Raw genomic sequence first — 24,221 nt, 5'->3', positions numbered from 1 at the left:
TACAGCTTTCCGCCTCATTTCAATGCAGACGTCCTATTGTTTTTGTACATTTCCTTACCACCTGCTTCTGTTCATTACTTTAAAGATTAAATGAAAGTGCAGCGAATTTCACAGTTGGAGTCAGTCAACTGTAAGAGGAGAGTATTACAACAAAGTATAAATGTGCCTATGTGCCCATTTCAAAGGGCAATGGATGAAATGAAGAGAAAAAACACAGTGCAGGCATTTACATACATAAAAAGCATTCAGCTGAAGCTTTTATCCAGTGTGTCGGTGCAATAAGCTGCAATCCTTGGATGCCATTCAATACCACAGCTTGAATGCATCAGGAGCTCTTTCTGCTTCTTCTTGTGTAAAGGATGTACTTCTTTCACCAAAAGGTTACAACAGAAACATACCTGCTGCTCTAAAACTCTGATGTTTGTTTTTTTAACCTTTGACTAAAGTGAAACAGTTTTTTTGTGGCACCGACCGTCAACACCTCCGCTGGGATAAATAAGACCCATATATGATGGCTCACAAAAATAGCGTGACATAATTCACTATTGATTTGCTCTCCTGGCTGGCTGATCTTCATTTTGTGACGACGTAGTGCGGAGAACTCAAGAGGCATTGGCATCGATCAGGTGGTGCCCCCGGTCCAAAATTACCTTTTCTTATAAATGTGGCAGCGACTCCTTTGTATTGCACTGACACGTGGTGTTGTTTTATTAGTCATATATATTGATCGACTGCTGTCTTCATGCCTAAAGATATTAGACATTTCTTTAAGATCTCAGCCGCTAATTTGTGTAACATAGTATTGACCGAATAACCGTGAATTAAAAGGTCAGCTTATCTTGCAGAGCCGTCTATATATAGAGTGTGTTTGTTGGATATGGACATACATGGTAAACGACACATCAATTATTAACTGAGTAACTCACCATTAATAGACTTTGCCGATAGAACATGCAGGCTATTTGTAGGGTTGGGTATTGTCTTTAAAGGACACTTGTTGGTTAAACAACACATGAATCCAATATATTTACCCCCTAAATGATGAATGTAGCCATTTCATTTAAACTAAATGATCTATTTCCTCGCTGCAGATGGCGTTCCTGGAGCACTGCCCCTCCCGCTATCCCCTGTGCTCAAATCGGCACTACCCTTGGCCTCTTTGGCGACCCTCACGACGCCAACGCCGGCACCTGTGGCCTCGCCGATAGTCCAGAGCGCCCCGGCGGCCACGGCCCCGGAGACTACCTCAGCAACTGGAGGGGACTCCACTCTCAACTCGCCCTCAGAACCAGACCTGGACCCTGAGGCCGAACCGGAGGACGAGGCGGAGACCGAGGCGGAGATCGAGGCGGACGCGGAAACAGAGGAGGAGAAAGCTAAACGTCTTCTGTATTGCTCGCTGTGCAAAGTGGCGGTCAACTCTGCGTCGCAGCTGGACGCTCACAACACCGGTAAGAGAGAGAGACATGTTTGGCAAATGTAATCAGTTGACCATTTGTAATCATTTTGAGGTATTTGTATACAAAATAGGTTTCATCTTCAGCATGACCATCAGCCAACTCAATACGCGTTATCAGTGGTGACCATGACCGCTCCAATGCTTCACGCAGGCAAAACTGCGTCCACCACGTTGTGACAGTCGACGTTGGGAATTGAAACGAGACGACTTCAGGTCTCGGCAACCAAAACTACTTGGTTAGGTTTTGGGAAAGATTGTGGTTTCTTTTGACTTTTGGTTCCACGGGGGACAGAAACAGCGGTTTCCCGGATGAAAGTGTTTTTTTTCTCTGACAAATCCGTCAGCAGGTCCTGCCACTACACAGGTGTGTTGCTCTTTATAGCAACTACATGTCTGGACTTCCTCTTTTGCTCCTGTACAAATCTCCACGACCACTAAAGGTCGCCGTTGTTTTCTTAGATTCGGATTGGTGATCAAGACAATATGATAAGGGCCTTTTGAATCTACTAGTAGGTGTCGCAGGCCCCTTCCTACCACATCTATGAGGCTGATAACCTCTGATAACACCGGCATCCAATCGGCTGATAACAGAAATCCCAAGGCCAGAATTGAACCCCGGCAGTGAGAGGCAGTTAAATAATCTATCAACAGGGGCATGGCAGACTCGAACACATCGACATCTTCTCTTCCCATGAGCACAGCAAGCAGTAACCTCAAAGTTACAGATAGCCGGGCAGTGAAAGTGTCCCATGTGAACTCATGTTGATTAAGCTTGTTCAACAGAGAGTATGAACCTCTTTCATCACCAGCAAGCTGAGCCATGTTGTTGGAAGCATTTCCTCCAGTGTCTCAGCTTCATCCTTTTGGCTGCAGGAACAGTGAAGGAAAGGATGATAGAAAGAGTCAAAGATGACAGTTTTGCAGGGACTTGGAATTGTTTATTTTGTATAATATATATATATATATATACATATATAAAATAATCTGTTGCATATACCGTAACTCTACCGTATAATAGAGCCAAATACATTCCGAGAGAAGAGGACAGCAAGTGTTTTATTTTGGAGTATTGAAAAAAAAGCGAGCTCACCCCAAAGAATATGTTCAACTTTACCAAACTAAAAACAAACATTTAATGCTGTGAAGTATTGGCCTATCAATAAGACTTGAACAATCATATGTCATTATTATTCTTAGCACTGCAGCTGTTGTTGGTTTGTTGTGCTGTTCCTTTTTGCAATTACCCAGAATTGCATTTCCTGAAGAACATGCGTGTGAATGCTGCCAGCCGCTGCTGCGTTTTTAAGAGCGCACATTGACACAAGATGTATCGAACTGGACATAGCACGGTGTTTGCACATGAAAGCCCGGTCACTAAAGGGTTGACCTAAACATCAATGTTAACACCGCCCTGCAGGGACATCCCAAAGAAAAGAGAGATTTGTGGGTATTTTGCATGATTGAGTTTAACAGAGGTCTCCACTTTGATCTGAGACGTTGTTGTGTATTTTACAAGTTGACCTTTTCACACTGACCTTCACTTTACCCGCACCGGAGAAAAGATAGAAGCCGTGAACCTCTGATCTCACCTTTCCCTCCAGGCAGCATCTATTGGTTGAAAGTAACGTACCGGCTGCTTCCTGTTTGAACCTGCAGGTACAAAGCACAAGACGATGCTCGAGGCCAGGACCGGCGTGGGCTCCATCAAGTCTTTCCCCCGGCCGGGAGTCAAAAGCAAACTGCCTACAGCCGTCAGATCGACAACGGGCCTGCAGAACAAAACGTTCTTCTGTGAGACGTGTGATGTGCATGTCAACTCGGAGACTCAGCTAAAACAGGTAAATGGGATGGAGGATGACTTTGACAACTCTGAAATGCTCAAAACGTTAACGAACTTCCACTTTGCTGCAGACTGAAGCTTTAAAATATAAATCTAACAGAGAGAGTAAGTGAAGGAAAAACTTGGAAACAGATTGGACTGTATTATAATCAAACTACAAGGTCACGGCATTGTACTGAATACAAAAGTACTATTTTACTACATTACATCATTATTCCACATAACAAATATGTCTTTGTTTTTTCGCCTTTGAAAAAAAGTGTATTTGCAATTTTACCATGAAATTAGATGAGAAGATTGACACCACTCTCTGTCACCTCTAAATGAACTGTGTCTGAAAGGAAAAAAACAAGTATGCTAGGAGTTATGAACTGATTTCAACAGCTGTATTTTAGGAAGTAGAGACGAATAAGTGGCTTATTAAAAATGATTAAATGTATATTTTAACCCCCAGTTCAAGATGAGGTCTTCAATAATGATTTACAGGAATAGATGAGTGACATTTTTAGATTAAAAAAAAATCATTAAAAAAGGATTTATTTGGCATAAACAATAAAAAGCTGAACATTTGTTATGGGTACCGACCCAGTCGACAGATTGTTTTGAGGCATTGTGTGTTGAATGTTGAAAGACAGTTTTGTATACATGTGGTTTTGTGGCCTTGTATTACGCATGTAGAAATGCACAATGACACGCTGTTAATTTAACATACCATAAAACCTGTAATGTAACAACAAAATGTCACAGCGTAGTGGAACAATGTAATGAAACAATAAATAATCTTACTGTAAGCATAAATACATAACAAACCACCCTCAGGTGACTTTCCTACGTAACACTGAGTCACATAAAGAAACAAAGTAAACTTTGACTTTAGTTTCATGCAGGACACAAATTGTTGTCTCCTGGGTGAAAGTCCTGTGTTTGTTTGACACAACCTGCCCTGAGTTGACTTCCTCATGACTTTTCTCATTTACTCATATTATTAATATTATACCACATTTAAATAATGGTCACGTGCTCTGCACATCCTCCTTGTGCTACATAGCAGAATGCAAAAACCTTGACGTATTCGGGGTTTGCAGAAATGTACAATGCCGGGAAAAACAATCCTGGCGACTGGGAAACTTTCTCTTTTCGTTTTCTTACAGCATAGCCTCAATGTGTCATCAAGCACTCCATTTCCTGCGTGCACGGGTCTGAATGTTTCAAGTCCTTTGCTGTTTGTCTGCGGAAAACCTTCTCATTTAGACTCACTTGCCTCAGCGTCTGATTTAACTTTCTTTTGTTGGATTTAAATACAATATTCTGTATAAAGATCCACCGCCAGTAATAATGATCTTTCCTTTCCTCCTGCTGCGCGGCTGTCAGAGCAAAGCGTTTCCTGTCAGGAGTCTCTTGGTAACACATAAACAAGGCTAAGAAATTAGGTTTCTGCTGCAGAAGTGACGCTAACCAAGTTCCTCTCTTCAAAGAAAGCAAAGAGTTTCTGGTTTACAGGTTAAGATAATGAGGCTAGAGAGCTCACAATAATCTGATCTCTGTGATATTTTCCTCAGGCTTGGAAGGAATCTGTATCTCAGCTGCTTTCAGGCATCGTGCTCTCTTGTCGCTGCTGATAATTCGGACTCGGTTTTGTCTGAGCTAACAAGAGACAGGCTTGATATTAATTTTTCATGCAGGAGCTTTTAGTGAGTACCTTTAAAACACCAGCAATTCTCTGTGAAAAGGATCTGGAGCAGACAGAGGATTTCGGTCAATTTCATTCCAGATTCCTGTATTTTCTTTGTTTATTCAGAGCCACTGGTCTCTGGTCTTCTATTTAATAATTTGTCAAATGCTTTTTGCATTATACTTCACCATGGGTGTCTCCAGCTGCAATAAAGCTTGAATACTCTCCGCTTTGAGAGAGGAGGTGTATTTCAGTGCTGCCCTCTCCTTCGCTGTTGGTTCGGTTCCCACCTTAACACATGATAAGCTATCTGGCCTGAAATGGCTTCCAGCCCAAGGCTGAGGTAACAGGCAGCTCTGTCATAAAAGATAATGACAATTTTCATATTTTTTTGGATGGAAAATCCAGAGAAAGTTGCAGTATCTAAAAAAGAAAGTACTGTGTCAGCAGATGGCCATGAAACTAGTCAAAGTTTCCTGTTAACCAGCTAATTTGTCTGACAAGCGATCTATAAATCAGACGGTCGGATCACTGTGGAGGTTTATGGTCCCCTGGAGATGGATCGGATGGTTTTGGTGACCTCCACTGATCTTTCCTCGAGCCCCAATGTCAGGCCACTTGCACAGAAGAGATACCGAAAGATGCTTCCCACTCGAGGCCTTTCCTGTAGCGCAGACTCAACAAAACCAATTAACTAACATGTTCTTTACCTTTTAGCGAAATTAACTTGGCACAAGGATTTCTAGGATTTGAGAAACTTTAAGGATTGATATATAGACAAGTTATATGAGTCTATTCTGATGCTTTTGATGCATGTATTAAGGTTTTCAGGGTTACTCTCATAAGTACCATCCACCTTGATGTAATTTCTTCTGATTTTAGCACAAACATCCACCTGGACTCAAGAATGAATTGATAAGATGTTGGAGGTAGGAGGGGGGGGTCAAAGGTCACTGTGATCTAACAAAACACTTTTGGCCCTTACTCAATCATGCATCTTCTCATTATGACAACAAAGGTCTAACAAGACAAAATGTGATGAAGCGATGACATTTCAGGCTGACGTGGATGTAATTTGCATTTCGATTGGTTTGTGGAGGCGTACGATTGCGAGCCGGGAATTCTAATTTCTATTCTGTCTCTAAGACCTTATTTACATTAAATAAGTACAAAATAATCTCATTTTGAATCAAATAATGTTCATTGTGAATTAGAAAAGGTTCGGCGGGCCACCTGCGTCACTGCAGTTGTCCACAAACAAACTGAGCAGTACGGCTTGTCGCCGTCCACAATCTGGCGACGTAGCCGAAACGAGTGGGTTGTGAAACATAAAAGGAAATCTGGCGATATGTTTCAATGACTACAGCAGTTTTTGATGTTACTCCAAGGCTGTTTTTGCTGATTGATGTGTTTGTTCACTGCTGAAGAAGAAGTGCACAGTTCAAGTTGTTTTCCTCGTTGTGGCTTCAGTGATTGCAAACCGGAGAGCTGTGGCTGTTTTCTTATTTCAGCAATCATAAAAGCCGGAAGCCTTTCTCCTTCGCCGCTTTCCGTGGTTATCCTTTGCAACCTTTGACCTCAACAAATGTTCATTAAAGCTTATGTGGATTTTATTCATGTACATGAGATCACAGATAGACGACACATAACATTTAAACCTCTGTATTCTGTTATGTTTTCCTTAATGTCGTTATTTGAATGCGAAGGAGAAAACCTTTACATATCGAACCACGGTCAAAGGACATGCTGAAACCATATTGGTCGGCAACATTAAAAAACATGTATTTCCTTCTCCTTTTCAGCATATCAGCAGCCGGCGTCATAAAGACCGAGCGGCAGGTAAACCAGCCAAACCTAAATACAGCCCGTACAGCAAACCGCAGAAAGGCCCGACCAAGCAGCCGGTGAGTCACCGCACGTCTCCGTCATCTTGGGTGCCACAACCATCACAGTGACTGCAGTAACAAGCAGTGAGAAGCTCTTATGAGTAAATAAGTATCATTCTGTCTCGCCGACAAAAATGCATGCAGAAATGTGGCAGCTTATTGTTTCTATTCTTTTTTTTTTTTTAAATCAGCAAAAAAAAAAAAGCTCTCCACCACGCTTTTCAAAGTGTCTTCAATCCGCCTGACGGCGCCCAATTGAATGAAATGCCAACTTTCATAAGCGGATCACACGTTACCTGGCTTTTTACTACTGGCAGGGAACAGCGGGATTTAATTTGATTCTTTATTGACAAAAACGGCGCGAACCAAGGCTCCTCTGAGTCAGCGCGCCGGAGGTGGAGGAAAGCAGACCGGGGTCGAACACTATTTATAAGGAATTGTAAATGTCAGTTTTGACTTATTGGGAGTAGCTCACCGTGCGGTCTTCTGCATAAGCGCCGGGCACGTTTACAAACCGTGGAGTACGAGAAGTGGACTGAAAAGAACTTTCGGAATACTTTCCTGACGCTGATTGTTAAACTTTCTGGTCCTCGCTGCTCTGTGTGGCAAAACCTCTTCGGCTTTACCGCGCTCCAGGCGGGTTGTTTCTTTTTGGAGTGCTACGTGACGCAGATGCATGACGGAGCCATGTGGATTCAATGTGGGGAAGATGAAAGAGCGTCTTTCTATCCTACAGACGCTCTCGGAAGACGGCATTAATCACACCCACTGTTTACCGAGACAAAGCGCGGGGGGTTGCCAGTGTGGGGGAAATGACTTTTTCTGAAACCCATCATTGACCGAGTTAACGGAGAGGAGCTTCTTTGATGAGCGGAGAGTAAAGATGCCTCCCATAGGGTTACGATGCCTGAGTCAGTGATTGATAACCCATGACAACCGTTGCCGTCCCGGTGCTCTCAGACCGTAGATTTTCCATTACTGATACAGAAGATTAAGCCGGATAACTTCGGCGACCTTTTCACCCTATTAGGTTGTTTTTTGGAGGTTCGGGCCGTCTGACGTTATTCGTTCTTTCTTATTCTCCCTCGATAAAAACCACATACCTCCGCACTCCGTTCTATCTTCAAGCCATTCTTCAGTTTTTAATATCGAGAAAAAAGGGACTTCGGTTTGGGAATAAACAATTCTCCGCTGCAAGACGTCTGGATTCGTCTTTTTTAAATGGCTCTTGTCTAAATTGCGGCGACATCGTTCAGTGATTAAACGTGTCAGACGCTGCTTCCTGTGCGAGCTGCGGCGTCTCACCAGTCAGCTGCATCGCTCCGCAATCAGCAGCTGATTTCTGGCACCTGTGATCCCCTTTGATCAGCAGCGAGGGACGTCACCACGCCGCATATGTTGCCCTGTAAAAAGATCCTGACACAAAACAGATCCACGGCTTTGATAAAGAAGAGCAGACTCTAAGTGAAAGTTATTTGGGAGGGGGCGGGTCGTACGCTGCACAAACTGATAATCTGAGGCCAATTTCTTCTTTCAGATTTTGTACGATGAAATTGAAATTGAATCAAATGTTATAGTGAAAAAAAAATGCAATGTGACGTCTGCAGATTGCATGTTTTCATATTACATTTACATTTAAAGCAGGAAGTATCTGAGACTATCAATATATTTTTTGATGAATTTTCTGTCAATATAATTAACTAACTGGCAAATTGTTAGACACAAAAAAAGGTGTCGGTGTCGAATAATCTGTCAGATTTGCAATGCTTTTTTGTCTGTTTTTTATTGAGCTTTTATCGATAACAGCCTGTGTTTAGAAGAAGTTTAATATAATCAGACATTGTCTTCTTTTGTCAAATAACATGAAAACGGCTTTGTTGGTGTTTCATGCAGTGAGTTACAGTTCTGTAGCGTTGAAAGAAGCGTACATCTCTGGGATTATGTTTTGTTTCTCCATCCTGTGAACAAACCGAGTTACTCACTGTCTTTTGTCTCCCCTAGATAAAGTTGTCCCTGTGTAAGGAGCGCCAGTGTCCGCCCCTCACCACGCGGATGCTCCCCGCTCACCTGGCGGCAGTGGCGGCAGCCGCCGCCGCCTCTCTCGGCAACCCGTTCGGGCACCGCACTAACCACGCCGCCAACCACGGCCCGACCCCCGCCCTCTTCCAGACACAGACCCTCCCCCATGCACTGCTGCGCCCGGCCCCCGGGCCTGTCAGGACCTCCCACCCACAAATCCTATTTTCCCCTTATTAACCCGTTTGACCCGGGGCGGTTCTGCGTCCCCCCCCCCCCCCCCCTCCGCCCTCCCTCCTGCACCCCGTTACGGGACCAAACCGTGTGCTTCACCCAGACCAGGCCCAGGAGTCGCATCAGCATCTGCACTCCTTCTATGCATCCGGGAAAACACCGTCTCACCTCTCCTCACATGGATTATCCTACGTTTAAGGCAAAGCGTAACGGCACCTTCTCACGATGGATTAATTTCGCCGGTCCCACCGAAAACTACAACATACACGCTCCCTGTGCCATCCTGCAGCCCACGGCTTGTAGCCAGACCCGGACCTGGACCGACATTGTACCGCAATAATATAGAAGCCTAACCCCCGTGAACTATGCAGTGTCATTATTTCATCGTGCGAGGCACAGTTTGAGCTCAACCACAGTAGGGATGTGCTTTTTGTAAAGATACAGCGTGGCACTAAGATCATTGCTTTAGTGGAGGATTACTGTCGCTCGTTATTTAAAAGGCTGTCACTGATCTTAAAAGCGAGCAAGGCCCTCCTCTGTTCACGTATGCACTTTAAGCCCCTCCTCTGTTGATGTCGACATTAGCTGGCTGGACTGTGTTAGATTGTTAGAGTATCGTGACGTGTGGTCTTTTTGTATCCGTCCTTGCAAATCTGTATGTGTGTGCAAGCGTGTGCTTCTGCATGTGTGCGTGAGTGTGTGTGTGTGTGTGTGAGAGTGTGTGTGTGTGTGTGTGTTTCCTATCCACCATAGGCCATCCTAGTTGATACCCAGCACACATCGTCACTGACCATGTCTCGGGCCAGAGGGACCACAAAGGCTTGTGTATATTAACTGTCAAGTGTGTAAAAGGTGAACAATTTCAAATAAAAAGAGTCCTAATTTGTTTATGATGGTGATGTTTAGTTCAGTATTTCTGTTCATACACGGCAGCATGACATTTTTATAGCAACACTTACCACAACGTTGTGTTTCTCCGACGCACAAACACATTCAGAGGACTTCATTTGAATCCAGAATAGAGCATTCAAATTCCCGACACAACTCCATTTCCACCGCTAATATGCTTCTTTGTATCACAGCGTGTGCTCGTCATACGCAAACTAATCTATAATCCTGATGTGAATTTTAAATTATTTACTGCATCATATCGTTCATAACCAGAACGAGCCAGCAGAGCAGACGTGTCCGCAAGGGATGTTAAATGTATTACATTTGGGTATAATATTCACGCTAGTTTACTGAATGACAGATGACCTCTTGGAATAATAATGCAGCACATTGTTCTCCAGCAGCGGCTGATAAGACAACGGTAGCGCTCCACTTGATGTCAAAGGTTAATTGTACTTTTCTCACCATCAGGAAACCCCATGAAAATACAAAATAAATCAATTATTAATTAAAAAGAAGATTCTAGATAACTAAAACCACAATAAAGGCACGAGGTGGCACAATATGCACTCAGACCATTCGACAAAGGTTCATTTTGAGTAACTTTTCGAACATATTCAGACTTTATCTGTTGCCCCACGTCTACGGATCCTTTTAACTATCAGTACACAATGACAACGTATGTAAGTATGTGTGTCACGCTATGGCAGAATACCTGACTAGGAAGTGGACCAACATTTTTGTTGTCCGCTATCTTCATGTATTTTTTGGAGAAACCTTGCGTGTGGCTTGAGAGAAAGTATGTTACCTACAGAATATCAAACAGCGTCGAACACCGTGACACAGACTCTGAGGACGCCACCAACAGGAGCTTCTCTGGATCCGTTCAGTGGTCGTCGACCTGCTCATCGCTTCTGTGTGGAGATGCTGCCAGTGCTCCAGTGTAACGAGGGACGTGTTAACTGGTGACTCAGATAAATGCGTCATGATTACTCAGAGTGAAGGCAGCCGCCATAAGGACCAACAGAACATAGGTGTCCTTTTAAAAGCCTTCAATAAATTTCAAATACAGACTCAACTGTGTTTATTATCTACGCCGATCATTGACATAAACCACGGACACTGGAAGGCACCGGGGAACGCGCCTCCGGCAACTAAACACACAACGACCAGACATTGTGATGATGTGAACAGTTTTAATTCAGCGTTAAAAGCTCGCTAACTCGTTTGTTTTTAAAACGCCTCTTCGGCTGCCCCAGCGTGAGCAAGGCATATTGTTGATGATGGCGGCAGTTAAAGGGTTTGTTTGTTCCAAATATATATTTTAAATTAAAACTCCTGGAAGAGCTAGGCACTATAATTTGTCGTGAACTTTACTCAAACAGTTGTAAATTGTTGGGGGACTATTTCCAGCAATGAGTTATTACACATTTGTGGCTTTATAGTATTTACAGCAGAAGGGCAGTGGGATTGACTCAAAATAAATGTATGTCTTCATGGTGATGAAGGAACAACCACTGCAACACGGTGACTCATTTGGGTTTTTAATAGATTTTTCTGTGGCACAGAAGAAGAAAACATTTCAATATTTGGTGACTCAGACATTACTTACTTGTTATAGCAGGATAAATTCCTTTTTTGGTTTTGAACTTTTCATGGTCTATATTGACAATAACCTTTACTCTCATCCTTCAACGCTCCGGGTCTGTGGAATTTGTTTCTGGCACGAATCCATAATAACATTCCACGCGTCAGCAACGTCATACTTAGACGTCAGGATAGTTTGTTTGGATATTTTCTTCTGTACAATAAGTTGAGCAGTTCCTCTCCAGACTGCTCTATAATGATCCTGTAGGTAAGTCTTAGATACATTCAGCACAAACAGCGCATCTAAAGCTGATTGATGAAACCACCATGGAAACATTTTTTTCTGCAGCCATTAACCTGCTTCTATCTAAAGCAAATGTGACTAATCGGCAGTATGCCGCGGGAATTACACGCTGGGGATTTTATAAAAGACATTCCTGTGTCAGATAAACATCATCCTTTATGTAAGCAAAAAGAAAAAAGTCAAAGGCACACATGCACGCACCATAAATACATCCATGACGCCTGACATCTTAAAGCCCACATGGCTTTTTTTCCATCCAGGAAATAACATCACTGACAAAAGCGGGTCTGAACGCCCGAACGCTGACATCTTTTGGAGGGACCCCAGTTCACCACACCATCATAACTCATACGGTACATATTAAACCCTGTGTTCAGTCTGTGAACTTTTCCATGAACCCTTAAGCTTGTTCATCCATCCTTTGTTTGGAGCTACCCCCCGAACTCCCCGAGGCATGAAAGATGACCGTGCAGCAGGACGGGGGAGCCTCTTTCCCCTGCTCGCGCTCCAAAACCAACACAGCATCTCTGGCCCCCATCTCGCTTCCATTTAATCTCACCGGAGCAGTGATAGCAAACATCTGTAAGTGGGACGCGGAGCCTCTCGATCTGCTGTTCAGGAGAGCTATCAGCAGAAAAACACTGGCTGACTACTTCGCCCTCAGCGGGGGGAGAATGCTGTGAACAGCTGGACGTCCAACCAAGCGAGCACGGGAATGTAGATTACGTGCGACTCGGAGACGAGAATGTCTTCGTTCTCGGCTGCAGTTTGATGGCCAGACTAACACTGAAAGACCGAAAGAGTGAACCAAAGATGAAGCTCGTTTCAAGACAATGGATATAATAATGATGAATAACATCAAGTGTGCTTGTAAGGAAACAATAACAAATAGTGAGTGAATATGTGTACATATTGAAACTAAAAATGTATAATACAAATAGTATTTAACATATTCATGATCATCAGATATTGTGCAACATTTGATGTCATGATAAATAAATCATTCATAAATAATTTAGCGTTTATTTATTTCCTGATGCGCATTCATTAATTTGCTAATGTAAAAGTAAGACATTATAAATGACTCAAAACTGATAAAGAAAAACTTTTTTCTTGTTATTTTGGGAATTGGTTCAATTAACAGCGAAGTTTTAGCAAGAAGGCTCAGAAGTGTGTGTGTCTGCGATACACCAAAAATGTTGATTTTAAGCTTCCTGAGTCACGTTGTGTCTGAATGTTCACTAACGGGTTGTTTTACACTAGTTACATTATGCTGGTACATTTGTATATTGTTATATTAACACAAACCATGATCTAAGTGACTTGCTAAACCTAATGGTGTATTCCTGCGAGTGTGTATTTGTGATTTGGAAAAATGTACAACGCTAACATCTGGCGACTGGAGTTGCATTCAACAAATAAAGAAACAAACTACAATTTAAAACATAATTCTGTCATTTTTATGTCCGAACACAAAGGTCCAAATGCATTGCTGATGGTGTTGGAGAAATGCTAAATCATTTACTTCATCTAATAAAATAACTTAAAAAATATAATCAGTTCATAAAATAACCATCAAATTCAAGAATAGAAACTCTGCTCATGTTGCTGAAAACCCTTAAATTACAGGTCGGGTGTTGTTTTCGTTGATGCTTTCCCGTCGATCATGGATTTGTTTAAGGGAATAAAAATGACTTCCTGTGTTCTTGTGCCAGAGCCAGAAGAATGGCTTGAATAAAAAATAGCAAAGTAAACGGTAACAAGCACAGATGACGTTGACACATCTGCAAAGACTGCAGTGAAACAGACTAAAAGACAATAAAGATTCGTAAATTTGTCATATTTCTTCGATTAAACTTGAAAAGAACGTTAACTGTTCCTCGCTGCTGCCTGAAAACAATATCCGCTTGTTTGGAGCAAAACAACACAACTCTCCCAGAACGGAGCACGGCGAACGTCAACACGATGTCAGTCTGAACGATGGCATGAAATTAACTGGCGATGCAGTTTAATTATCAGGCGAAAAGGAGTTTTCAGGAGCACGAATGGCAGAATGTTGAGTTTAATATCGTTCAGAGGAGCTGGTAAGAAAACAGAAGGAGGAAAAATCCTCTTTACGAGAATATATTTATGGAAAAACTGAACTGGCGCAATAATTCCCTTTTAATGGGCAAAACCTGTGCGTCATTATCATCAGGCCCGATGAAGCTCGTTAGGACCGTAAAATATGAAAGGCGGATTCTTTTCAGTGGCGTCTGTTGTCACGGATCCTGGGTCTTAATTACGTGACATTTCCTGCTCCTGTGATCCAAAGAGTCTCGTCTTAGATACACGTGACGTTTCCTAATACACTGTGACGTACAAAGAAAACAATAGAACAATGGGATGAAAGCAGCATCTTGTCAACCGGTTTCCTGCTCAGTATTACAACAAGCAGCGTTCGACTTATAAAAAAGAAATTATAGCACAACACAAAGTCTGACAAAGTTATTTATGACTCTATACTGGAGCTCGGCACTGAACTGAGGAGCCCACGGTAACAATAAACAGCGTGTCGACATCTGTTTTAGAAATGCTGGCCAACAGATTTCACCTTTTGAATTGTCCTCATCAAACTCAGTAGAAAGCGAGTGAATAGCTAAACTGAATTACAGCAAGTGTAGCTTTGTTGTTGGAATTAATTAATAGAAGAAAATGACTTGCCATAGATTTATCATGCGGGCTCGTCGGCCCAGTTCCATGTGAGCTGCACCGCCTCGTGCTTCTGCCACTGTCGCGAGAAAGAAGTCGTCTTTCATTTTCATTTTCTTCCGCAGACGGTCGAGAAGAGAAACCCCCGAAGGCCGCGGCGCTCTGGCGAGAGATGTTGTAACAGATACTCGACATGAGCTGCACTGACAGTGCCCTCGGGACTCCCAACGGGGTCAGCGCAGGTCTAGGCAGCCGCTTTACATGTCCGCGTGAAGGCTTTGATTCAACGTCGTGATAAATGCCTCAGTCAACATTCCAGTCCGTTGAAAGGCTTTGACATTTTTACTCTATCCGGACGTTTTACTAAAAGCCTCTCTCGCGGGCAACGCTCTCCTTGAAACATGGTCCCGCTTGTAAATTTGACAGAACACCTGCATTAAAAGCGCCCTGGTTTTAGTGTCCTGTGTGTGTGTTTTTACAGAGGGCTTTTAGGCTCCAGTAACGAAAGATAAAGATTTAACGAGAAGCGAAGGCGCTGAAAAGGTTTGCTCGCTGAACACCTTGGCGACTTTTTCAAGTGACGCACTGAAGCTCAAAATAGGTTTAGAGCAGAAAGGTTGAGGTTCAGTTTCAAGACCTCCCCCCCCTTACACACACACACACACACACACACACACACACACACACACACTTACGTTACCCCAACATTAAACAAAGTGTTCACCCTAAAATGTATAGTTACACTATATATAATAGTAGTTTACATTATGCACTGCAAAAATTTAAATCTAAGTAAGATGAAATATCTTAAATCGAGGCATTATACGCTTGTTTTTTGATTGACAAGATATTTCTTCTTAGCAGGCAGTTTTTATTTTAAAGCATTTCACTTGTTTCAAGAAGTCTTGGCAAGTCAAATGTTCCTGTTCTGTTGGCAGATAATTTGTCTTATTTCAAGTAATATTTCCCTCATTTTATTACTTTTTTTTCTTGTTTTTGGAAGCTGATTTTTTGCAGTGTGGGGACACACATTTTGTCCCCATAAGAAAGGCTAGTCCCCACATAGTGACCGTGTCCCCACAAGACAAGTAAAATAAACGTTTGTGCGCACACACAACACGCACAGTCGTGTTTGCATCACTTTCGAGGACATTGCATTGATTTACATTCATTTCAGACTTACCCTAACCCCAAACGTCACTTACCTAATCCTAACCATTCCTCTCACTGTAACCTGATCCTAAACCTAAAGCCAGTTTTCACACTTGGGTGTAACGGTTTACATCATGGACCTGCATGCAATGAAAGGTGAGACCCCCACAGCACGACGAAAAAGATCCCCCCTACACACACACACACACACACACACACACACACACACACACACACACACTTACTTAACCCAACATGACTCCAACATGAGACCAAGTGTTCACCCTAAAATGCATAGTTACACTATATATAATCGTAGTTTACATTATGGGGCATTATACATACGCTCATAAATCTGCCCATCCACACACAGGTACACACTGGAATCACGTGTGTCTGGCACGTGTGACTTTGTGTGCAGAGCGTGCGTGTTAGTTTGTGTGAGTGCGTGGGCTTCTGTCCGTCAGTCCGCAGCTAATCTCACACACTACTCGACCCATTAGCCCGATGCGTCCTGTGCTCATTTGTCATCATGTATTCTCCAGGACCTGTGGCGGTTGAGATGATAGTACATCTTATTGATTGTTTTTTGCCGTCACTGACGCTCCCCGTGCTTCAGTTGCAGAATGCCTTGATACACTAGTTTGGGTCTCATTTTATATTCGAGCGTCTGCAGAGTAATTCTCTCCCCAATATGTCACGATCTAGTAAAGTTAGACTCGACACAAGATGAATAAATCACAGATTTGTTATCTTCGCCACCATCTTGACGATGAGATCCGTCTCTACTTTGTAGGGAGGGGAGCGGGAGGCATACGGAGATATGCACTCTGCTGAGTGCGCTGTTCTAGTTAATGGAACTATAAAGTGTCCATGGTGGATTTGTGGTGAAGGAGTATAGATCCATTCAGAATTTTGTAGTCCAATGAATACTCAATATACAAGGAGCTCTAAATACTGGGAGTTTTAACATGTCAGCATCATGGAGGAGAGGGCTCTGCTCCTCGATGCCGATCAGCTGCGGAATTTATTTTACAGTTTTTTGGGGGACGGAGAGAATGAAGCTTGAATTTTACTTTTACTAGTTTCATTAAAAGAGCAATTCAACACTTTGTTTAGCTTAAAAAGTACATTTTATTTGAACCCATACACAGTTCATCCCCACTTGAGGGGTTTTCTAAACCCTGGATCATTTTTTGAAGCCTCACCATCTTTATGTATATGCATATGTGAGATACATGGCTAATTAAACTGAGGTCGTGTTGACCAAGTTTACAAGAAGAGTCCATTTGAAAGAAGGAATAAATTTGTTTTTTCTCAACTTTTTCAAAAGTTTAAAGTTCACGATTGTGACAAATGCTGATAAAAATGTCGGAGCCAGTCAATGTTACTTTAAAAAGTTTTTAAACCCTTTGTCAGTCAACTAGCAAGAGTCTTCTCTCAACTTCAGCCACTCAAATGCTCAGCGCACCATGAACTTTACGTCCCACGTCAGAAATATGACCTGAAGGGTTCAATTTGAAAGCAGCAAAAGTTTTTTAAAAAGAAGACAGTTTCAGCAACGTATTCTTTGTAAAACTTTTTAGTTTTTTCATAATCTGACATAAAAACAGATTCACACCTCGGTGTGATTGAGTTTAGCAACGCGGCGCTCGTGAAGTGTCTCGCTGTCAGACGCTGGCTTGCATCTGGCTCTTGAAAAACTCTGGGACTAAGAACAGGGGTACATGAACAAAGAGAGCAATCCAAAACATTTCAAGGACTTGGCTGACAGCTGTTTTATCACAGCGCTCATGAATATAGACAGCATTGCCTTCTCCTGTTATTGTGACTCCCACTAAGCAGCTTACTCAGAAAATCATTCTCGCTATTTAACTGTTCATCTTTTTTAGATTTTGATGTTGATTGTTGTCCACTATCGACACCAAAGTCGTTTTCTTTAGCATGTCGAAGGTAATGGTTTGAGTAAAGTCCCAAAACAAGACGGTTAAAGGAATACACATTTTGGAAAATACAGTTTGGCTTTCTGGCAGTGATATATGTGAGAAGACGGATACAACTCACAACTCTCCGCTAAATGTAAGCAGCCGGTTAGCTTAGCTTAGCACAAAGACTGGAAGCAGAGGGAAACAGTAGCTTGACTGTCCAAAGGCTACAAAGTCTGCCAGGTTCATGATTTTATTCTTTCATTTTGTTGACACTTTAGAGTCAGAGATTTTATTTTATATAATTTGAAATACTTCTAACTTAAAAAAAAAAAAGTTTGGGTGAATATAATATTATACAAATCAGCCAATGAATGATATATGAACAAACCACTCTGTAAAAACGTTCCAGATGTAAATAAAATGTAGAAAAAAACTCAGTCATGGGCTTCATTTATTCTGTATAGATATCAATATGCACCTTAGACAATTATCAGTTGCAGTCTTACAACAAAAATAAACGTTTCACTGTCAAAAGCAAACCAAACACGTATAGGCTGTAAATGAATACGTTTGAAACATCTGATCCAGCCAAGGTCAAGTAAATAAAGCTATTTAATATTTATATTTAAAGTGGTTTATAGTGAGAGTGACATTGTGAAAATAATATCTAATGAACTCAACTCAGCGAGGAAGCAATCGAGTATCTCAAAGCATACAAAGAAAATGACTACTGGAAACACAAATACCGACGAATGATTTGCAATAATTTATTAGCGAGAATTTCCATCATTTTAAAATGCTCTTCCGAGACACCATCGAAACAATCGCCAGCTGTGTCTGCGCAGTATTTACAGCCAAATGAATTCAGCCAGCGCCGTCCTGACACCTGCTCCATGGAGCGTTCACTGTATTGAAGGCGCCAGGAACTAAAAGGATTAGCAGTGGAATATGCATCCCACCATGGACGCATCAGTCAAGGCGCAGCGTCCAACGCTGCGGCGGCTGGTTGGTGACCTCTCATTAGCGCGCGCTGCAGATTGACATCAAGCCTCTGTAATTTTCCCGCCCGTGTAACGGCCACCATCAATTACGCAGCCATTCATTGTCGGCTCAAACGGACGTCAGTCAAGTGAGACGGGACATTTTGACCCCGATGAATAACACGGAGCCGTCCGGTGGCGAGCGCTCGAGCGTGAACACTTTTGAGAGGCGCTATAAATTTCAAGGACAGGGGACCCAGTGGAAGGTGAGCCTCCCCGACGACGCCCGGCTCGTATAACAGGATGCACGATGGTGTAAATAGCATTACGCTCCATTTCATTTGGAGGGAGCAAATAAGCAATCCCAATAAAAAAGACATTTCCGCGTTTTCATTTGCACCGTATGGATGGGAACGCGTCTGTGAAAGGAGGTGGAGATTCACTGGTGCTATGCAAGCTGGTGGTGGCTGGAAGATCACAATCTCTTAATATAACCTTCCTGGAGCCCTTCGGAGTGAACGCTCAGCTTAGAGGGTGATTTTATCTTCTGCTAAGACTTATTGGGCTTATTTCAGTCAGCTCGGTGAGAAGAGAGCTGCACTAAAGCTCTCAAGAGTTCCTGCTTTTACTCCCTCTGGGGCCTCGACGCTGATGTTCATTTAGATATGTGGCGCCTCAGATGGAAGCGCCGTATAATGTGAGGCAGGTATCCCTAAATGAAGAACGGTACACTCAATGTTGGATCCTTCTCGGTGACGTTATGAGATATTCTCTACTTTCTTACGGTCAAACAATCCAGATATAATCAAGAAAGATGAATAAATAAACAATAAGCAAGGAAAAAAGCATCTTCTGCGCATACAAAGCCGGCTACAACGCAGAGCTCTGTCGTCCAAAAAACTATTAAAAACACATTAGTGAGCCACACCGTCACACTGTGACATGTTTGTTCATTACCATGACTGTGGTTTATTTTGAGTGGAATCCAACATACACCGTCCGGCTGCCAGAAATGTTCACGAGAGTCCAAATGTGAATCAGTCCGCGGCTAAAAATAGTTCCTCACAAATACACAACGTATGCTGCTGGAGTCGGTGCTTAATAAAGAATAATTGCCAGCAGATCTCGCTCACATGTTGGGGTGCGAACGGCAGTCTGGATTCCTGCAGTGAATAAAAGATATGAGGATAAGAAAAAGAAGAAAGAAAGTTAAATCAAAGGTTTTTGACTCAAACTAAGCACATCATTTTAAACCTTCTGGAAATGTTCGCCCTGTAAAAATCCTCTTCTGGGAATCAAAAGAGCAGATTCATGCTTTTGCATCCGGGTTTCATTTCAAGTTATGTCGAACAGTTCAGTAAGTACTTGACAAAAAGGACGTGAACATTGTTTTGATAAATTACAGCACCCTCGTTCTCAAAATCTATGTACAAAATAAATAACAATGTTCAGTTCTTTCTTTGCAAATTAGTTTCTCATCTTCATATATCTGTGAAGACATCCAGTCATTCAGGGCCCGGTGTGTAATTCTGGCTTGTTTTCTCCACATCAACTCCAGACTCTGGGACTAGTAACAGTGGTATCTGTAATTACAGGTGGACAAAACTCCCTCTTTCACATTTCGCAGCAAGGTCTTCCACAAGAGGCAACTGTCGTACCACCTGGACCCCCTTCAGGAAATGAAATAACAGCAACAGTTGAAAACTGCTGGTGTGGATGCCTTGATGTACAAGTACATTTACACTTGATGCATATACAACACTGTCACAACCTGCTGGCAATGAAGCACTTCATTGCTGCATCTGTCTGATTTTAAATAATAATTTACACTCCAGCGTGTGGTTGTAAAACACCAAATGTTAGATTTTCGTTATATAATTATCCAGACGAGATGTATTAAGATGTAAAACCTATTTTGCAATGGTGCAGGCCAAGATGGCCAAATAACATTTTAAATTGATAAAAAACACAACTTAAAACTTCAAAACCAAACTGCACAAAGTAGAAAAACCCTTCCAATGTGCCTTGATGTGTTGGTGCATAACAATAAACACGGGCAGAGAAAAAAATGTGCAAAGTACTATTAACCGAGGAACCTGCAGACGTTCACAACATATCAAGAATATGTGCAACGTACAGAGATAACAACAATAAAATAAGGTCAGGTGGAAACTTTACTCCGGGCATCGCTGTTGTTGTTATCCCAGAATCAAATATCAAAAGCATAACATCCAATATCAAAGCCGTGTTTGAAGATGTTATTCTTGTGTGTGCATATACCGCCAACGTGACCTGCTCACTATCCAGGTGCGAGGCACCGGAGAGCCGGCAGCATCCGGTCGGCATCAGCCACACGGCGACAAACCGCACGGGCTTATGAGGCGGTGGATGCTGCGGCATGTCGCCATGGTAACCGCTTCCTCTCTCCCCGTCATCGGCCGGCAGGTCGGACGTGGATGAAATGCATCTGAAGCTCTGGGAGCGTTCCCGGCCGTCCTCCTGGAACACCGCACATCAAAACATCGCGGGGACAAAAACACAGCGGATGCGTCCTCAGCCGGACGAGCCGTCACTGTAATGAGGCTGTCACCGGGGCGACGTCCCGGGGTGAGCGCGTGACAGCCAGGACAGGTGGGGGTCGCAGCGAAATGCCGGCAGCCAAGCAGCACTTGTGATGTTACCTGGCATTTCTGTTGAGCGGAAAGGTTGTTGGTATCCTTTTAAACTGGTGGAGGTCGTGCAATCACAAACACAGATTGAGACGAAAGCTTTTATATTTCAAAGACAAAGTCCTCTGGTGCTCCGGAAGTCACGCATTGGATATTTCTGGCAGCACCAAAAGCCTTCAGTTTGAACAAAATGATATGTGATGAGGCCAGAGGACCAAAACTTGAGGAAAACACAACATGTTATCGCCGATGTAAACGATTTCCCTCAAGGACATGGGACCATGAGGCTTCTGTCCTTTTGGTCCTGTCAGAGCATGTGTTGCTTGGTCATTGCTGGAATTGCATTCAAAGACTTAAACGTGCGTTCAGGCCATTTCTATTGCAAATGGTTGCAATATAAAAAGTGTTCTTTGATGTATTTTCCACTGAATAGAATTATTTTATTCATTTAATTGGACTACTCTGTGAAAAAACGATGCTGCATCATCCGTCCTGCCGCTCGCTCAACTCAAGATTCTACATTTTTATGTAGCTGACAGTGAAACTAATGTTCTATGAAAAGTGGTTATCAATCCAGCGCGTCAACATTTTAAGTGCAAATGCATCCATTTTTTTTAAGAGGGTGCATGATGGATGTTATTTTCTGGGCTGTTTTAGCAAACACCATTTCTTTTCCCAGAGATGGTTGGACTGATGGGGACAGTGTGTTAGCGCGCTGCAATGCTGCCCTCACATGGAGACCAGAGGGAAATGCACGAGCAAGTACTGAATCCTGCGTTTCAATAAAGCCAGTTATGATTGGGAAAGCATTCACGGTTCAAAGAGCAACTGGATATATGTCTTTATTACATTTTTTGGGAGTAGGTGGTACGCCTGATTTAAAGAGTCTGTCACATGAAGTGATGTTTTAGTACAAGTCTAAATTAATTAAGTCCTAACATGAAGCAAGAAAACAAACAAGTTTCTTGTGATTTATAACTTTCCTATCAACAAGAGGCAATTAAATGCATCTGCCCACCGCTCATCCTATTCTGGGGCGATGGAGCCGATCCCGGCTGACGTTGGGTGGAGCGGGCCACACAGCTGCAGGGAAATGAGGTTTTCTAAACTTTTAAAGGTTCTTGAAAACATTACCCCTTTTGTCCACAGGGAGCACCAGAATCAACACAAAATGAAATTTGGGGAAGTTGGGATTGATGGCTGGAGCTGATCCAGTGACAATAAACAGAGACCTGCCACGAGGATTTATTTGAACGCGGTTTCATAGCGGTGATTAATCGGGGAAAGATGATGCAACATACTCTGGATTTCCATGCAGAGGGCCGAATGCCAAAAAGCACTCAAATCCACAAGACATTTACTGTTTGGCATGGATTTTAAAAACACGTGTTGTCACCTTCTAATATACTGCTGACGGAGAGGTTTATACACAAAGTGAGCGTTATTTTCGGCGCTTGTCACATTTTTCTAAGCGCAGTATTTTCCACTTTCCCGTCAGTGTGTGTGTGAAGGCCCAGATTTGGAACTGAAACAATTGCAATCAATTCTGACAAGGCGCTCGTCCACAGACAGAGTGCAGACAGAGCGCTGAAATCCTTTTGATGCGTGGAAACTTTTCACACTTTACACGTGAAAACTTTGATCCACCTCGCTTGCAGGCTTTTGACCAAAAATGTCACAACACCGACAACACATTTTGTTCCCACTTTATTCTCTTCTTTGGCAGGCTGCAGACCGTCACATCCTGCACAAATCCAAAATTGATTTTGTTGCCAGGGAAACTGTTGAAAGGTTTGCAAACAGCTGAATTCAGTTTAAAAGACTTTTTTTTTTATATCTTCAGACAAACAGAGATAGACTCAACCATCATTGCTTGTAGTCGTGGTGCAGAGCGGGATGAGCGGTGACGCCCGTCCTCAAGTGCTACGACCCGGAAATAAGCTATTTTTTTTTTGCTTTTCCGGCTCCCTCTACAATATAAAATATGCATCAGTAAATAGCTCTCTTGTGAATTTTAGAAGCAATTTGCATCATCCTATAAAAGCCAACAGCAGCATCATACTGTGAACAGACAATACAGCAGAGCAGTTGTCCCTTTATTTCATGGCGACATTGTTATGAGATGAAGTTAAAAATACGATAAAACAGCGATGGGAGAAGTCTTTGGCTGCTTGATGAACCATTCAATTTGAATTAAAAATGCTTCATTGGCATGAATGTAACTTAAGGGAGCCGGTCGGCCTCGTTGACGGTGTGAAAGATCGGGGGTCATAATCTCCCTCCGGACAGATTATAATCGAAAACTGTGGTCGTCATTCATCTAACGTTTGAACTTTTCATCAGAGGGTTGGGATTTAACTCTACGGACAAAGAAGATATTTGTAGCTCTTTCAGTCGAAGCAGCATGCGACAAAGTGACTCATCGGGTCCGACTAACATGAAAGAGCTCCGCTGTTATGAAAGCAGACTGCCATCCGATTTGTGCAAAATGTTTCCTTGTGCATCTCTTGTGGTTTCTCAACATAATAAAGGGCACAAGTTAAAGAAGTAGCCACATTATTTCCTAAATGACCTCATCATCCATCTGCAAAATGTATGTAAATGAAGGTGAGTGAGGTCACCTCATGGCGCTCACAGGCTTTACATTTGAAATGCATTCAAAAAAGAAAAATGCAACACAAATGTCTTCTCGGAAACAGTTTCCCTGTTTAAAGAATCCACAGACCTCAATGTAAAAAAAATCAGGGACCAACTTTACTGAAGAAATAGACCCTTCGTATAGCCCCTCCCAAGAAACGGTCCCTGTCTAATCCTTGGTTAGCAACCGTATGAAGGTGCAGGAGGCCGGTCGAGCCCCCGGCAGCAGACTTCCTCAAAGTTCAGTCGTATTTTCCCCCTTCCCGAAGCAAAAA

At 42.7% G+C, this 24,221-nt stretch overlaps 1 protein-coding gene across 2 annotated transcripts in view; it reads left to right on the top strand.

The window, feature by feature from the left end:
- Positions 1-10,002, top strand: part of znf385d (zinc finger protein 385D) — a 67,852-nt gene extending 57,850 nt beyond the window's left edge. For both annotated transcript variants that reach the window (XM_068570209.1, XM_068570208.1), the window contains 4 exons: positions 1,092-1,451; positions 3,116-3,297; positions 6,774-6,875; positions 8,859-10,002. In XM_068570209.1, coding sequence (XP_068426310.1) covers positions 1,092-1,451; positions 3,116-3,297; positions 6,774-6,875; positions 8,859-9,113 — 899 coding nt within the window. In that variant the 3' untranslated portion in view covers positions 9,114-10,002. The remainder of the gene's footprint in view (positions 1-1,091; positions 1,452-3,115; positions 3,298-6,773; positions 6,876-8,858) is intronic.
- Positions 10,003-24,221: the final 14,219 nt, after the last annotated feature.

Source organism: Clinocottus analis, unplaced genomic scaffold (assembly GCF_023055335.1).
Source record: "Clinocottus analis isolate CAN_PGR_092001 unplaced genomic scaffold, fCliAna1.0.p SCAF_9, whole genome shotgun sequence".
Classification (NCBI taxonomy): domain Eukaryota; kingdom Metazoa; phylum Chordata; class Actinopteri; order Perciformes; family Cottidae; genus Clinocottus; species Clinocottus analis.
Note: the sequence above shows the minus strand (reverse complement) of the source record. Positions and strands in the feature narration are given on the sequence as shown.